The following is a 17,348-nucleotide window of genomic DNA, read 5'->3' on the forward strand; positions in this document are numbered from 1 at the left end:
CTTAACATTTCTGTCTTGAAAATAATAAAATTAAATGTCCCTTGTTGTCTTTAAAATAATAAGATATACTAGGCCTATGTGCTTTTACTTTGAGTTGTCAGAATGTTTAAGGGATTATTTTATATTCCCAGATCTGGGAAAATGCATTAAGATGTGATTCAACATTTCTGGGAAAACAAACATTTGGCAGCTGTAGTATTTCTTAAAACTTGCATATCCATAGACTGTTGCAACAGTACTTGACGTATAATAGATCCAGTTCTGTATTTTTGAGTCATGACTCAGCTTTTGAGGAAGTTTTGTAGTGATGTAACCTCCATCTTATGTGAATTCATATGTCCATAATAATTATACTGTGAGCAGTTAGACCCCAACATAATGTTTTGTCTGTAGACATTTAAATACGAAATCTTTAAAAATGCATAAGACCATTATTGCCTTCTGTTATGATCAGTCCAATCTACATCAGTTTGACTGACAGCCAAGAAACATCAGTGTCGTGGCATAGTGTACCCTTACACAACTCTTCCATCCTTTGCTCCTTCATAATATTTAAAGGGATAAATTGATAATTATCAGGTACCCTGAAGAGACTTATAATTGCATGGAATCCAGGAAGTACAGGATTTGTAGAACCAGTATGTGGCAGTTGAGGGATAACATACTTAACTGGAGTGTTCTTGAGAAGCCAGTAGTACCCTTAACTTATCAGAGGTAACATAAGAACAGTTTATATTACAGAACTAAAGTGGCTTAGCAAAGAGTCATGCTTGGCTGGTAAATTATGCCAAAGAATTTTATCTGAACAAGTAACAGTCCCTAAAATGTAAAGGCCAGTCATCTTTAATTTGTACAGTTGCAATAAATACTCTGGCCAGATGTCACTTATTATTACCTACATTTTTCTAAGAGCTGTCAATTCATTTGCAGAAGGGTTGATGGCTTTACTTCGAGAACTGGGCACAGCCTACCTCCACTTGTCACAGTTCAATTGCCGAAAAGCTATAGACTGCTTGAACAATCTTCCACCACATCATTACAACACAGGCTGGGTCCTGTCCCTGCTTGGCAAAGCTCATTATGAGCTAACAGAGTACCAACAGGCTGTCAGGTAAATATGGAGATCTTCACCAGCTTGATGTCATGTCTGGTATGACAGACTAACTTAAATATGATATGCCTTTTTTATCAGTCTTTGGTGCATATCAACACAATATTGACATAATGTGCTTGCTGTGGCTCTCCATCCATGTTATTTCCCGTCACTTGACTGACTGACTACCTTGAAATTGTATATTGATGGGATTTGAGGTTCTGATGACTGAGTACAGAAATGGCTGTATTATGGGTTGTAGTGCCGTAAACTTCTATCAGACTGGTGATTTTGTTGATCCACTAACCTGAACTTTACATGATGTTCAAATTATTCTTTATCCATTTTTATAAGAATATATTTTTATACAAAAGAAATGGTAAGTATAAAATATATATCTTATTAAGATCTATAAATTTAATTTAAATTTTTTTCATATATCTAACAAACTGAAAGGAAAAAAGTAATTCAAAACTATCCACAGTGTAATATGCTTACTTCTACTGTTAATTGGCTTTTTCAACAGTTAATTTTTATCTACAAGAAATGAACATCATTATGAATGAGGGCTAAGTGTTACAAAGAATCTCTTTAGAGATTGAGTTCTCCAAATCAGGGTACATCTACATAGGTCACTATATTATAATTGGACAGAGGTGCTCCAGATGCTTAGCTCCCATGAAAATGGCCACCAATACTTGTTGGGTAGGTGATTAGGTGCAGCCACATGTCAGATTGGAAAAAATCCCTACCCCTGCTGGGAATTGAACCCTGCTTATACAGCTTATAACCAATCACTTTGACTGAATTTTGTCACAAAATTCCAGTAAGATTATTGTTTTCTGGGCAGATAATTGAAAGTATGCATGTGGAAAGTGTACGCTGAACTTCCACTGTAGTTTGTGTAGGAATGCTGTGGCTGTCATAATAATGGACTTTTACCTTGTCACCAGGTTTCAATAAAATTAATTGTTGTTTTCTAAATAGATACTTTAGTGAAGTGCGGGAACGAGAGCCTTACAGGTGCCAGTTGATGGAGCTGTACAGCACAGCATTGTGGCACCTGCAGAAAGAAGTGGCATTGTCTGCCCTGGCACAAGACCTACTTGCACATGATCGCCTGTCCCCTGCTGCTTGGTGTGCTACAGGAAATTGCTTCAGTCTCCAGAAGGAGCATGATAGTGCCATCAAGTTCTTCCAGAGGGCTGTACAGGTATAGAAACAGAAGAAAACACTGAAGATCGGAATATATTAAATGATTTTAACATTTATTTTGGGTTTGAAACATGATCTCTTAATTTGTTGGAAGTACATAAATTACAGTCTGCTCAGGAAAATATCTTGACTGAAGAAGTTAACAGTTGATATTACATAATGAGGAATGTTGTGATATATTCAAGTCACCTAGTGATGTTGTTCAGTAGTAAAATTAATAAGTCTGTGATGGGTTGGGCCTTTTTCTGGGATGAGGAAGACAGAACTTTGGTGGGGAAACCTCTTGGAAGACTATGAAAGAAGTAGGAAATTAACATTAAGGTGGATTTTGGGGTACACATTATAAGGATAAGAGGTGGATTAATCTGACAGGATTGTGCCCATTGGTGGGTTTGGTTTAATTTTTCTAGCAGGATACAAAACCGTCATTATTCAGTCAGTCATAATTGAAGATGCTTGTATAATGTGAATGAGAACATGACAGTAATTTATAATGCCTCATAGATTATAAAATGCTGCCAGCCCTGTTCTGTGTTTTTACTGCATGTTGTTGCAGGTGGATCCTACATTTGCATATGCATACACACTCTTGGGACATGAGTATGTCACTACAGAAGAGTTGGATAAAGCAATGAGCTGCTTTAGAAGTGCAGTGAGAATAGATTCAAGGCATTTCAATGCGTGGTGAGTGGTAGAACATACTGTAGAAAGTATATTATTTCTGTGGATGGTAATAAAGGTGAAATATTTTAAAATTTGAGAGTGTTTGTTCGCTATTCACTTTGTGCCTTTTTAATTTATATTAGCACTCCCATTTGTCTCTATATATTGTGCTTTTGAGTTGTTCGTTTCCTTAATTTTTTTCTTATATAATCTGGGATAGCTCAATCAATCAGTGGGTTTTGATTCATGAAAGGGATTTTTCTTTTCCACCACATTCACACCTGTCAATGGGTACTGGTGGTAAAGCAACCAGAGAGTGAAGGTGATTAGTTGCCTCCATATAGTTTGGAAGGCTAGAACACTAGATTTTCCTCCATGGTGCCCATGCTCCTTCATGATGTAGGGCTTGTATGTTGGATGGTTTTATATTTGTAAGATTTGAGGTTTTCACAGCAGTGAGTATGAAGATTTCTGTCTTCTGGGTTGTTGCGCTGTGTAGTCTGGTCAATGTTTACATCAGTGTAAACATCAACCAGACTACACAGCGCAACAACCCAGAAGACTGAAATCTTCAGTTTTATATTTCTCTGTATTTGTCCAATTAAAATATCTTCCAAGTACTACTACAGGTGTTTTGTGATAATCATACAGAATAGTTTTGACCATATTTTATTTAATGTTTGTTCTTTTGTTCCGTACATTATTTTGACAAAATGGATTTTCCATAAAAAATAAAATTTGAATCCATTGCATTGTTTAACCATGTGACAGCTAGATCCTGCATATCCCAGGCTGGTGCAGACCATATTTCATTTAGGATATCACAGTTACTTTTTAATTTTTCTGATGAGATCTCTGTAGCCTGTAACAATTTGTACATAATGTACCAACTTTTGACAACCATTTGATGGCATTTGTGTGTTTCTATCAACATACTGGATTTGGTGATCCAGTATATTTGCAGTTATTCATGACTGAATTATTCAATTGTGTATTATAAATGTATGATTGTTTCTTTCCTGTTTAAAACCTATTCAAAGTACTGAATGTTTATAAGCCACTTATCTTCTTAACACAGTGGTCATTTCTGCTCTACTACTTGAGATTCTTAGGTACTGTACTTTGTATTCAGATTCATTTTACATGTTATTAGTAAGATGTTTTAAAGATAATTTTATGAAGGAGTTGAAATTTTTTTCTCTCTTTTTTATTAGGTATGGTATTGGGACTATTTATTCTAAGCAGGAACGATATTTATTGGCTGAAATACACTTCAAGCGAGCTCTTTCTATCAACACTCAAAGCTCAGTTCTGCTGTGTCACATTGGAGTGGTAAGTTTGTAGTTGCTTAAGAATTTAACTCGTCTAGAATTAACTGCAGATTCATCTGACTGCTCCTGTAGCATTGTTGTTTATTCCAAGAGATCAGTTACTGCAGTTGTGTTTGTGCTCAGCTTGAGATGTCAGTATCTTTTCTTACATGTTACCTAAACTGTTCTGTCTGTCTGTACTGTATCTCCCATCTTTAGCTTACCATTACAATAATAAATCTCAGCTATGTGCACCTGTCAAAAACTTCGACTATATTTAACAGAGACACAGAGTTATATATGAAGTTCTTGTAGGATTTGAGGTTTTCACCGCGGTGAGTCTGAAGATGGCTGTCATCTGGATTGCTGTGCCTAGTAGTCTGGTAGAAGTTTACCGACATTTCAGATTTCCTTGTTGCCTCCATCATCAGGGCGAAGATGGAAGCAGTGAAAACCTCTGAAACGTCAGTAAATTTCTACCAGACTACACAGTGTGACAACCCAGGAGACGGCCATCTTATTCCTATGAAGTTCTTTACTATCGCTGTGAATGCATTAACGGTCTTGCATGGAGTGTTCATTACTGTTTCATTTCATAGCCTCTGCCCTTGTCAGTGAAAGGAGAGAAGTCTGGATGTTTGTGTTATTCTTCTTTTCATCTCCAGGTCCAGCATGCATTGCAGAAAACAGAAAAGGCATTGCAGACCCTGAACATTGCTATTGCCAATGACCCAAAGAATCCGTTATGCAAGTTCCATCGCGCATCTATATATTTTGCAGCAGGCAGACATGCAGAGGCACTTAAAGAACTGGAAGAACTGAAGGAAATTGTTCCAAAAGAATCCTTAGTTTATTACTTAACAGGAAAAGTAAGTAGAGTGTTATTCATTTTGAGGTAATAATTTCCTCTAATAAACAAATTCATTGCATTAGACAAATTATGGAAGCTTGCTGTAGTGTTGTTACTGTCATATCGTGAACACTTTCTGCATGGTTCTGATGTATGTGAAACTTTTCCATTTGTGAAGGTGCACAAGAAACTTGGCAACACACACTTGGCCTTAATGCACTTCAGCTGGGCAACCGATCTCGACCCCAAAGGGGCCAACAGCCAAATCAAAGAAGCCATAGACCCTGCCATGAGTCGCAGTCAGGCTGAGGAGGACACATCAACCACTCATCCAGGTTTGTTACAGTAACACCTTGACCTATTTAAGGTTAGAACAATTGTATTTGTTACATTACATTACCCCCAGAACCTGGAAATCATATTTTGATCACACCTTGAAATGTTGATGTATTAAATTAATTTACTTGTTGCCTAAGTTGCAGGTCTGAATTGACACACGTATGTATGAAACTAGCACAATTCATGATCTCCAACCATTTTTCTTGACATTCAGTATTTTATAAGTAAATAGTGTTTTGAATCTAAAATGTGTGCATGGAAGATTCAGACATAAGTCTCTCCAGGTCTAACCAACTTTATTTTTGTATATCTAGTAATCATTGATGTGTACATGCACAACTTCAGTAATGTATGAACAGAAACTTTGTGAAAGAAACTAAATGGAAGGAATGCCGTGGTATTTACAGTGTGACCAAACTCATGCCCACATTATTGGTTCCTGTTATTGGTATATTAATATAAAATGGTCTCTGCCGATTTCTTTTTACTTTACTTCAGAGAAATGAGAAGAATAATTTGGTCTGTCTTGCAGGTGAAGATTACCCTAGTGAAGGCAGTTCAGTTCCACAGCATGAGTCCTCTCAGGAAGGTGCAGAGTTTGTTTCAATGAGGGATGAGAGTGACGAAAGTTTGTAAAATTCAGAATTAAATTTCATAATGAGAAACTCTTTGTAAGCTATAATTATGCATCAACTGTTTCCTGGCATATGATGTTCTTTGTTTGTGAAGAATGGGAGGGGGGGGGGGGGGTATCAAGATAGGTTCAACATGAGACTCAGAACATGTACCTGAGGGTGAATAGAAATTATTGAATAAGGTTCATTATGTCAGCCATCAAAGATTATGTATTTAATACACTGGCATACTTAAGTACCATGTTGAATGAATTCCAAGATTACAAACTAAATTTCTCCAAATACATCTGTTATCAGTAAGTAAACAATTTTTACTTTCATCATGGCTGCTAAGATTGTGCAGTCGTCTGAATGTGCCAGTAGTTTATTAACATTTCTTTGGATGAGGTAAGGAGTGAGGATTCAATGTTGTCTTCCAGCTTCTTACTTTCGTTGGTGGTCTGAATCTCATTCTTTGTCACTTAGTGTATTATCTGTTGTCTTAACAGTGTGGGACTGCGAGACACAGTATTGGTTATGATAGGTGAAGCTGCATGAATGTCACAGTCAGTATGAATGCAGGCTTGCAATATTTATTCAGAAAGGGTACATACTGCAGCCTCATTGGAAGTAACATCATCAACAAGTCTCTCAACCAGAATCCTTCAGTTTGGAGTTTTCCCACTTTCATAGGTTCCCAGTCAGTCATTCTGTTCTCTTTCATTGAAATTCTTTACTTCCACTGTTTTACCATTCCCATGTAACTACTACCATATATTTGGTCTCATTCTTCTATGTCTTCCAATTGGAATCCAGTGAATTAGCTGTTCTACCACTCTCTCATCATATCTATACTATAGCAACTTACTCTTTCTGTTATATGTGCTTCTGTTCTGAAAGTAATTTCAGTCAATTTTACCTATTTCACAAATCCATGTTTGCTAAATTCAGTCAAATTATTTCTATCTGATATGTCCAAGCACACTACATTAAAATATTGCAGTGTATTAGTCATTCCTTTCTGTATTCCCTCCCCTAGACTGTAATATTTCATTTGACATTTATTTTACTGTTCGACCTGAGCTTCTAATCGAACTTCAAACTTCATTGATAGCAGGACCAACAGTGCACATAATTATTTATGTTCATGTGAAATTGGTGTACTGTAACATTCTTATTTGATATTCAATACAGACAGTTGGCATAAGGGTATGATGACACGAACTCCTTTCATATTCAAAAAGTAGCTTTCTTCCATGATTCAAATTGCTTGAAAATTCATCTTTAATTTCTTATATTTATTTGAATTGTAATCCAGAACTATACTGTATCATTTTTTAAATAGAAATGTCCTTAATCAATAGCAACAACAGAGTATGACAGAAAGAGATAGAACAGTAAGGACAATTCTGAGTTCTTGTCCACACTGTAAATTCCATTGTCACCATAAGGTATCTTTTAGAGAAATTCTCTGACATCTTAAATTAGCCAGTTTTATTTATTATTGGTAACAGTACTGACTCTGTTATAGTGTGCACATTTAGTAAGTATGATATCTCGCTCAGAAGTGACTGCTGTGATTTGATTTGCAACTTGTAGAATTATTTGACATTTCTGTTTTACTGTACAGAATCTTCCGTGGGCAATACAGTGTGTGACACCAAACAACAACCCCCCCCCCCCCCCCCCCCATCTGTAACGTTTGTACATTTTATGCCTAGAATAACTTTTTAGACAATACATGTAGAATAATGAGATTTGCACACAAAACAGGCCATGGTTTGTATACACAAGCATTTTGTTGCTGCTATAAATGAGAAAAATAACTCATGCAAATTCAGTTCATTGTGTAAAATTTCAAGCAAAAAAGGTATAAAAATATATCATAAATGTATAACGCACTGCAATGATGAAAATGCGTACTTTTGATAATTTCATTCATGCTGGGTTTAATCTACATAGGCCAATACTGAACTAAACTGTGTGCTTTTATATTACTCACTCCATTATTTCTTCCATCATCGACACAGAATGTTATTATGTCAGCATGGAGCACCATGCAGTAACATACATTGCACACAGGCAGCCACTTTTCCTTGTGCTTCATATAATCTTTGAACTACATGAATTCTATTTACATAGCCTTCAAGGTGAAGGGCCAGTCTTTTGTTTGGTATGTTTACTGATGGGATCTTCTTCTTCTTTGTCTTTTTTATTATTATTATTATTAAGTAAATGATCATGGAAATTTGTCAGTTTTAATAGCATGGACTAGTGAAGTGGATACAGACAGACATCTGAATTATCCTTTCTGACTCTCAGAAATTTAAGGGAATGAATGCAACAACATTTCTTTTCTAAAATAGGGGAAGAAATAAAAATTAAGGAGTTGTGATTATTTTTATAACCATATAATTTTGCATACCAAAGTCCTGCAGAAAACCAGGGCAGGGGTTTAAATCCCCCCATGCAAAAAGTTTGGCATTTTATTTATGACAGAAATATTAAATCAGAATGCACTAGGAACATTTTTATACTAGATTCTCAAGAGTTGTCCAATGCAGCATTTCTTCACAAAATGTGGATAATACAAACCTTAAACATATAATAATACAATCAAAATAAATTTATATACACAGCATCTGGTATTCAAGTATTGGAGGCCACAATTGTTTGCATTACTTTTGCTAACTATTACATTGTCTTGTTTTGGGTTTGCTTTGAGGCTCTGTTATTTTACTATCAGTTATATAAATGTTTCTTTCTCTTCCCTTGAAATCAAGAAAATACACCAGATATACATGAACATAATTCAGAGCACCAGAAAGATGCATTAATAAGACTTATTATTATTGAATAATGGTGATTTCCAAAGAATCAAACTTCATGTTTCAGCACCACTCGTATTGTTAATAGATTTTTTCACATGCCACCATACAAATTATACACATCAACTTTCAGTGATTCTTCACAATCCTTATAACATCAAGTATTCCATTTAGGTGCCAAGTTATTTTCTGTTTTCCTGACAAGATACCTTGATAAAGGTTATTTGTTTAAGGTAAACCATCATAGGAAACTTCCAGATCCTACACTGAATTGTGTTTATTGCACCTCACAAGTTTTTATGACTCCCATTTTGGTATCACTGATGACAGGATGTTATAAAATACGAGCATAGATAGTCTCAAGTAGTTTGGTGTTTGTATGGAGTTTCACAAAAATTTATCAGTTGTCTGCCATAGTTATGTGTGTAATTGAATCAGGACATACACACACAGACTGTTCGTACGGTTCTGATAAAGGAACAGTTATTCAAAACACAAAGAAGGAAAGAAACTGCAAGTTGATTATTTTTGTTGCAACATAATACAAAATGTTTTGGGCAGTATGGCCTGTGTGTTTCATTGTTGCAACTGAAAATAAATAATTATTTAAGAAATGAAATCATGCTAATTTAAACTAAAAACCTGCAATGAGAAATGTCTTCAGAAAATGGGAGTGTTGCTGGCACATTTATATTTGATGTTCTTGTCATAGTTTAATGAAAACCTTGTTTAAGCGAGTTCATTTTCTTAATGCCTTTCAGAAAGTTTTTACAAACTCTTTCTTTAAATCATTGTTATAATACACCTACATTTGCTGTCATTTTAAACTGCATTGCTGTTTCTCTCATATAACAATATTAGAATATAAAGAATGAAAATGAGACAGCTGCATGTGATTAGCATACACATTAAGATGATGATGTCTATTGTTCTTGAATTTTAAATCTCACATCAAACCAACAAACTGAACCAAAGCAGACCAAACTTCATGGTCAAGTGGTCAGCAGTCTTGCTTCAAATTCAGAAGGTTCTGGGTACAAAAGTCAAGCAAGAGACTGGCTATCCTGACTAAATTTTTTTGCAGTTTTTCTGTGTCCCTCCAGGCATATTATCTTAAATTAGGCCACAACCATTTTTCACATATTTTCCAATTCAGCATTGCAAATCATCCTATAATTCTCAGTTCTTCTTAACTTAGGCTCTTAAAAAGCACTAAATAAACCTAGAACCAGCACTTATATAATAATAATGTTAGTAATTGCTACAAAGTGGATAACCATGGTTTATTTCCTGACCAATAAACATTTTTCTTGTGTCCAGACTGGCAGGCTCTAAAGCACACTGTCTCCAATCTGTGGGTATGAGAGTTTCTTTTCCTAGGGATAAAATGGTCGGAGTGTGTGACTGACCACTTCACCTTGATCTTTTACTTAAATTAGACATTTGAGTTACTTCCATTCCTCTTATATGCTTTCATAGAAAACTTACTTTTATGTGGTCAGATTGTAGTCCACATTTATAGCAATTGTGGCCTGTTTTAACACAATCCTCTGTGTAGAATATTGCTTTATGAAGAACTCTAGAGTTAATCTGACTGTGACAAAACGTATGAGGACAAGTGCTAAAGATGTAACTTCAGAAGTTTCTGATCATGTGTGTGATTGTGTTACAAGTGTGTATGAAATTTAGCATTCCATATATGAATGTTTTCGTATTTAATGCCAATACTCTTGCACTGTAAGTGAGGAAGTGGAATGTTCCCAGACTGTCATTATAGAAATAAAATGAATCACCAGTGTAGTAATTAAAAATGTAGTCAGAATGAGGCTCCAACTATACTCAAAGAGAGGAGTGAAATTAGTTCACATTGTCAGAATTTGCCAATTCCCCTCTTCTATACATTCACTTAACATAGCCACTATAACCTCAGCTAAATTGTCACATGGTGCTTCGCAGATGTGAAAAGAAATGAAGCTATTAATTCAGGAACTATACAATTGAAATAGACTGCAATGTAAACATCTTCCTAAAACTGAAACAATGCAGTGGTATTATTAATGTGCAGATAGCTTCCACCATATGCAATGCGTGGAAATGTTTCACCCCCTCCAAGGAGTTCAGGAACTACATGTTAAAACTCTTACTGACATGCTATTTTTTTTTATTTTGAACTTTATCCATAGTCTGTGAATAGAGTTTTTAAAATTCCTTAAAAATCCATTTCAAAGGATGATATTCCTTTGGTCTACCAGACCCAGCAACATAGGTGTCTCCCCATATGATGATGTGGGAAGATCCATCCTTTAGACATTGTGATTTTTAAGGTGTTTTGAAAACTCTCATCAGATGATCTTCAGTCCAAAATAAATTAGTGATGTAAAATTATAACCAAAGACATTAAGAGAAGGTATAGCTGACTGAATGACATTGTAAGATCTGTAATGCTTTGCATAAAGTTATATTTTATGTTAGCAAACATTTTGTAACACATTTTCATGGAATTGGTTTGCCTTTTCTCCAAATTGATAAGGAGTGGAACTGTTTTTAGATATTTGTTTTTGTTTAAGACACTGCAATTGTATGTGTCTGGTGGCATGAAGGATGTTTATTCTAGATAACACCAGTTTTGTGTATGATCTTTTGATATAATTTCTGTAACAAGTTTAGTGTATGAAATTCAGTGCCAAGTGACATTAATTTTATAATTTATGAATTACCCAGAACATGTTTTTGTATGTAGAGTTATGTTAACAGAATTTTTTAAAATGCTGTGTGTTCCATAAGGTGGTATTCAATTCAGAGATAAGCTTTACACCTCTACTATTACACGTGCAAATGCAGATACTTCAGTAGAGAATGATTGGACATGCATAAGTCTAATAAGTGGCTTCAGTATTGGGAAAGTGCAGCATATTTAAAAAATATGTTGAGCTGCTTTTACTATCTTGTAAAATATGAAAATCAGCAGTCACATTTTGAACTGAATGTATTGCAACAATATTATAATAGAACTTCTTAAGTTAGTTCATTGTGTGGAAGTTGACACTAAATTTAAACTTGGATTTTATAATTTATAAACTTAAAAAATTCTTGTGTGTGAGAAGTGTAATTGAACATATCATTTTGTAGTAATTACTTTCAACAAGACTTTGTCAGAAGCTGTAAAACATTTCAGACAAACATCGTCAAATCTGTGCCAAGTAAAGTTTTTAATGCTTGCAATTTCAATAAAAATAGCATGGCATTCTTAGCACATGTTGCACCTAGAGGCCGACACTAAGAGGGTTAAGAAAATAATAAGAATGGAGAGTAGAGGTTATGATGTCAAAAAGATGTTGAGAGAATCTACATATTTATACTGACATAGAACAGTGCTTCATAAGCCTTTGTTTTGTCTGCAAAACAGTGTAAGCTTCAAAGTGTTTATAGAAGCCCAAAGCAGAACAAAAAGTTGCCAATATGGAAAAAAGAAAATTTTATTGTAGACTGTATTAACAGTTGGAGCCTTTGTTCTTTTCATATTGCAGAGTTGCCAAATATTGGAAGTTTTATCAAAAAAAGTTGCTTCCATGCTGTTTGACTGTCTTGCTAAGATAATTACTCGGAGATGGAACCAGGTTTTGATTTGTAATTTCAGTAAAATGTTCTTGTTAGTAGGGCTTTCTTAATGTATTTGGCTGCCACAAAGTGTATCTGCAGACCCCACACTTTTTTCAGATCAGTGAGAATGACAGGCATAGAATAATTCTGCTGTGTGTGTTTATAAGACGATATTATTTTTGTAAGTTATTTTCATTGGTGGTTCAGTTTCTCAATTTTGCAAGTCTCAGCCCAACAAGATTTGCTATGCTGTTTCAGCACAATATTTGTAAGATTTGTATCATACCAAGCCAGTGGTTTCTAAATATCACTATCTCATGAACTCCTTCCTTGAAGCAAGAATACTGAATCCCCATTATAAATTACTGTTTTCCAAGAATTTCTCCTTCATGTCTTTTCTTATCATTCTTGACACCCACTTTACCTTGCCTACTAAAGATTTATTTTACAAATTATTACCCTTCTGAAGAGAAAAGGAACAACTGTATCTACACACCTGAACTTACAGTAAAATATTTTCTTTAAAACACAGTGTCAACACTGTCATTGTTTTGTATGAATTTACCTAAAAATACTGCCAGTACCCACAAAATTTGTCACTGCAACTTCTTTCATAACAAATTCTCTAAAACACCTCACATGCCAACAAGGCATTTACTAGCATAGTTAGGAACCACTGCCCTAAGCAAAGACATCCAATGATTGACTAATACTTTACTTACTGTTGAATAAAATTAGCCTGTGTACCAGACTACACATAACTACAATGCATAAGACAGCCATCTTCATGGTGAATTGTAGTGAGCATGGAGATAGTTATTGTCACCTGTTAGTTCCTACATAGTAAAAGTGTGTAAATTTCCAGTCATTTCAGACACTTGTCTCATGGTGCAGTTCCAAAGTAAACTTACAGGTTTTTGTAAGTTTACCTGTTCTTTTATTGCTGTCTCTTTTTTAAAGTTTTGGAGGTATTGTAATAAAGTGAAGTTAAATGGTTGCAGTACTTGCAGGACATTGAGTCTTTGCATAATTGTACCTAGTAATTCTGAGGTTATGTGCTTCATTTACCTCCATTTAAAATACAGATGTCTTGCTTACATAGTACTGAACATTGTCTCTGAATAATGTCCCAGGATGACTGTTGTGTGATTATTGCTGTTGGCAGATACTAACATTACCACATGCAAGGAAAAGTCACCAGGTTGTCATTTACATTGTAACATGTTTGACATTCTAAATTATTAAATCAATCTAGGTGGAAGGTGAAGAAGAGATTTGATTGGGCATTATATGGCAATGCTGGAATGTTCACAATAGAATAGAGGCTATGCAAGAATTAGTCTTGCATTGGGCCTCAGACTTTTATGGTAATGTATACACAAAATTTTAGTCTGAAGACCTGAAGGAAGGCCACTTGGGAGTCATGGGCATATACAAAGGGGATAATGTTAAAATGGACATGAAAGAAATAGTGTGTGAAGATGGATTTGTGTGTCCAATGGTGGGCTTTTCTGAACATTGTAATGAACCTTCACATTCCACAAAGGCAGATAGTTTCTTGATTTGCAGAGCAACATATTTTCATGAGAATGACCCTTCTCTGTTAAGTTACTGTGGATTCTCACATATTTTATAATCTTTATTGGATTTTGTGAAATCTAAATACTGTTGAATAGCTGTTGTACCTAGCTCCTGGTTCAGACTGGACATCCAAGGTTCAATTGCTGAAGGGGTTTGATTCTCTTCAGTATCATGTCCAGATAAGTTGTAGGTCGTACCCAGTCTCTTGTGCACTGGCTACCAGATCCTCGGGGATAACGGTGGCCAGAGCATAAAATTGACCACTCATCTCCACCTACTTCCAATGCTTATTTATTTAATGATTATATCAGTAGTTCAAACTATATGGCACTGAATGATAGAATGAATTGAAAAGAATATGGAAGGAAGCAGTTATGGTCTAAATTAAGGTCCTATCCTAACATTTTCCTGAAGGGACAGGAAAGCCATGAAAAATCTCAGTTGGGATTGTAACTGTTCAGTCTGAGGTTTGAACCTGAAACCTCCTGAAAACAAAGTAAGAGTGGTAACCACTTGACTATGATGTCCACTTCCAATATTAAGAATGCATGGAGCTTTACTTCCATTCTGTATACATTCATGATAGAGTTATTACACGTAGTGGCAACTACAGCTTAATCTCTTCCTGTTCAGCTGGATAAGCATCCAAAGAAGCACCTAGAACTGAAAATTTAAACCTTAAACAAATTTTCAAATCATAATTTGTGTTTGTTGTTCCCAAGCCTGCCAGTACCATTCACAGACAGACACATAGGACTGAACATCATGGTACTGTGGTCCCACTTCATATTCAGGAGCTCTTGTGTCAGAATGTCTGCCTATAGGACACTGTCCTAACAAGTTTTTCATTATTTTCCCGAATACTTCTAGTTGGTCAGTTCATTGGGACAGACAATGCAGACATTCCTTCCCACCATCCACTCATTTAACTGTATAACAGATACAGTTGATAAAGCATCATCAAATAAAATAAATGCCTTGAAGACCTTCTTATGGCTTTGAATTCAAACTGTCCTGGATTGATACATCATCATGTGGCTGCTTTTAAGTAGATAGTAAATGTTCCAATTTCAATCAAATGTCATCTTTTTAAGTTTGTGTTTGCATTCTGACTGGTATGTTTTGTGTATATTTTTATTAATTTAGGAGTGTATATAAGGAATGTGTTATATCTTATTTCATACTTGAGCTTTTCATGTATGTGACAGTTTCTGTGAAATCAACTTCAGATATCCAGGTATGTTTTAGGAATGGATAAATGTAATTAATATTGTACATACCTAATTACAAATACAGAGCTGTATGAAATTAAAATACAAAGCATGTCATTATTAACATTTATTTCATGTTTGACCACAATCTCTTCAAACAAATTACATGATTGTGACAAGTAGTAAACACTAGGTCAGGGTGCTCCTACAGGAGTGACTTATATGTAACTAACATGCCCCACTGTACTAGGATGGTCTCACACTTCATAAATCCATATTTGAATGGCCCTCATACTGGTGTATTTATTGACTTATATAAGAAAATATTAATTCTTGAAACATAAGTTAGTCTTCTCTATACCAGAGATCAGAAGTGAGCAGTGGAGAATATTACATAATGAATTGTTACCTAGTGTTGTTAACATAGTCACTTCATGGATAAATCAGCTGAACATATAGCTCAGATGAAATTGGTGGGGTTGGGGGGCAGAAAAAAAAATGCATATTCTATTAGAAAGGGCCCTTTCATAAAGCTGAGGGAGTACAATGATGTTAAACCAGATGTGAGGAAAATTAACTAGGGAAGTAAAATACCTCAGTGCCATGTTCTGTTCAGTGGCAATATTTGATTTGAGCAGCAATGAATCAAGTTTCTGTCACTTAATAATGTTCCCCCACACTGAGTTAAATGACATATCTCATATTTGGAATAAAGAACCCTAGGTTTAGCAACATAATCTCATTCATAGATATAATCTTTTAGAGACACTGGCCTCTGTTTTACCTTTCATTCCCAAAAATTATTCACTTTATACCATAAGCTTCAAAACATTACACTATTAAAGAATGAGCTTATATTAAATGAATCATGTTTACTGTCTTGTGATCTGTTCCACATCCAACTGTAAATGAGATGCAAGAAATGCACTATCCTTAAGTATTATATTCCTGTAATAATAATAATTTTGATTCTCTCCCTTTGTCCTTTCAATTTTGTTCTGATTTTTTGATTGCTAGACCCACAGTGTCAGCAAGTATAAAAGCGGATGAGATGCAACCATCAATATGTGATGACATAAAACTGTCACCTCCAGCAACAAGTAATGGATGTTGTTCTATTGTTAGGCATCCAGGCTGCCCCAAGTACGGAGTCATAACCTGTGAGTACTGCCACCTCTGACACTCGATATGTTCTGGTTCAGGCCAATCTGGAAACATTTCCTTCACATGACAGACAAGTTCATTCTTAACATCATTCAATTCTCTGTCAGAGTTAATTGCACCATACTGTATGGATGTATGAAACACGACTGCAGAAGGTAAATCTGGCCTGTTTCTTTTTTTATTATCAAATGAAACAAACCGAAAGATCTCATTATCACATATGTACTTTGAGTCCCATCCTGGGTTAAATTTAAAATTTGAATCAAAAAACAAACATAATGCATATCTGGAACTAAATGTCACAGACTTTAGGCTATGCTTCATTTCAGAGTTTTTATGTATTATTTCCTGGATGAAACCTCCAATATCAAGCAACTGAGGTACAGGCAATGTTAAGATAACTACATCAAACATATCGTTCACTCCACACTCAGTTTCAACAAGCCATCTCTTGCCCTGTTTACTTATAGATACTACATAATATCCAAAATGGATTTCATCTGCAGCATTATAAAGAAAATGTTTCACCAAAGAATTCATTCCATGTGGGGCCACAAACTGCTTTGTACCTACTGGCAAATCCTTCATTCCTTCTATCTTGCTACACAAAGGTTCGAGTAGTTTCCCCAATATCAGTGATTCATAGAGATCACTATGATTAGTGAAGTTCTCCTGTGTTGACGTTATGTACTGTGCACCAAGGTCTGCAATGCTGTTTGAATTAGAAGGGCTCATGCTTGTTCTCATTCGGCCGCCAACTTCTTTTGCCTTGTCCCAGAAAACCAGATTGACATGTTTCTGGCACATTTTACGAAGAAGTGATCCTGTAACTGCGCTCGTAAGCCCAGTTCCAACCAACAAGATTTTACATACCATATTT

General features: G+C 35.3%; 2 protein-coding genes across 3 annotated transcripts in view; one reads left to right on the plus strand and one right to left on the minus strand.

Annotated features, from left to right (window-relative positions):
• Positions 1-15,428, plus strand: part of Cdc27 (cell division cycle protein 27) — a 27,610-nt gene extending 12,182 nt beyond the window's left edge. For both annotated transcript variants that reach the window (XM_022082185.2, XM_022082186.2), the window contains exons 9-15: positions 931-1,111; positions 2,081-2,306; positions 2,865-2,992; positions 4,186-4,303; positions 4,947-5,150; positions 5,310-5,466; positions 6,003-15,428. In XM_022082185.2, coding sequence (XP_021937877.1) covers positions 931-1,111; positions 2,081-2,306; positions 2,865-2,992; positions 4,186-4,303; positions 4,947-5,150; positions 5,310-5,466; positions 6,003-6,106 — 1,118 coding nt within the window. In that variant the 3' untranslated portion in view covers positions 6,107-15,428. The remainder of the gene's footprint in view (positions 1-930; positions 1,112-2,080; positions 2,307-2,864; positions 2,993-4,185; positions 4,304-4,946; positions 5,151-5,309; positions 5,467-6,002) is intronic.
• Positions 15,417-17,344, minus strand: LOC110838682 (renalase-like). Its single transcript, XM_022082120.2, has one exon. It carries the CDS (start codon positions 17,342-17,344, stop codon positions 16,292-16,294), a length of 1,053 nt encoding a protein of 350 aa, XP_021937812.1. The 3' UTR covers positions 15,417-16,291.
• Between the last annotated feature and the right edge of the window lie 4 nt (positions 17,345-17,348).

Source organism: Zootermopsis nevadensis, unplaced genomic scaffold (genome assembly GCF_977971745.1).
Source record: "Zootermopsis nevadensis isolate Lab colony 2312 unplaced genomic scaffold, Znev_1.0 Znev_ptg000028l, whole genome shotgun sequence".
NCBI classification, from domain to species: Eukaryota; Metazoa; Arthropoda; class Insecta; order Blattodea; family Termopsidae; genus Zootermopsis; species Zootermopsis nevadensis.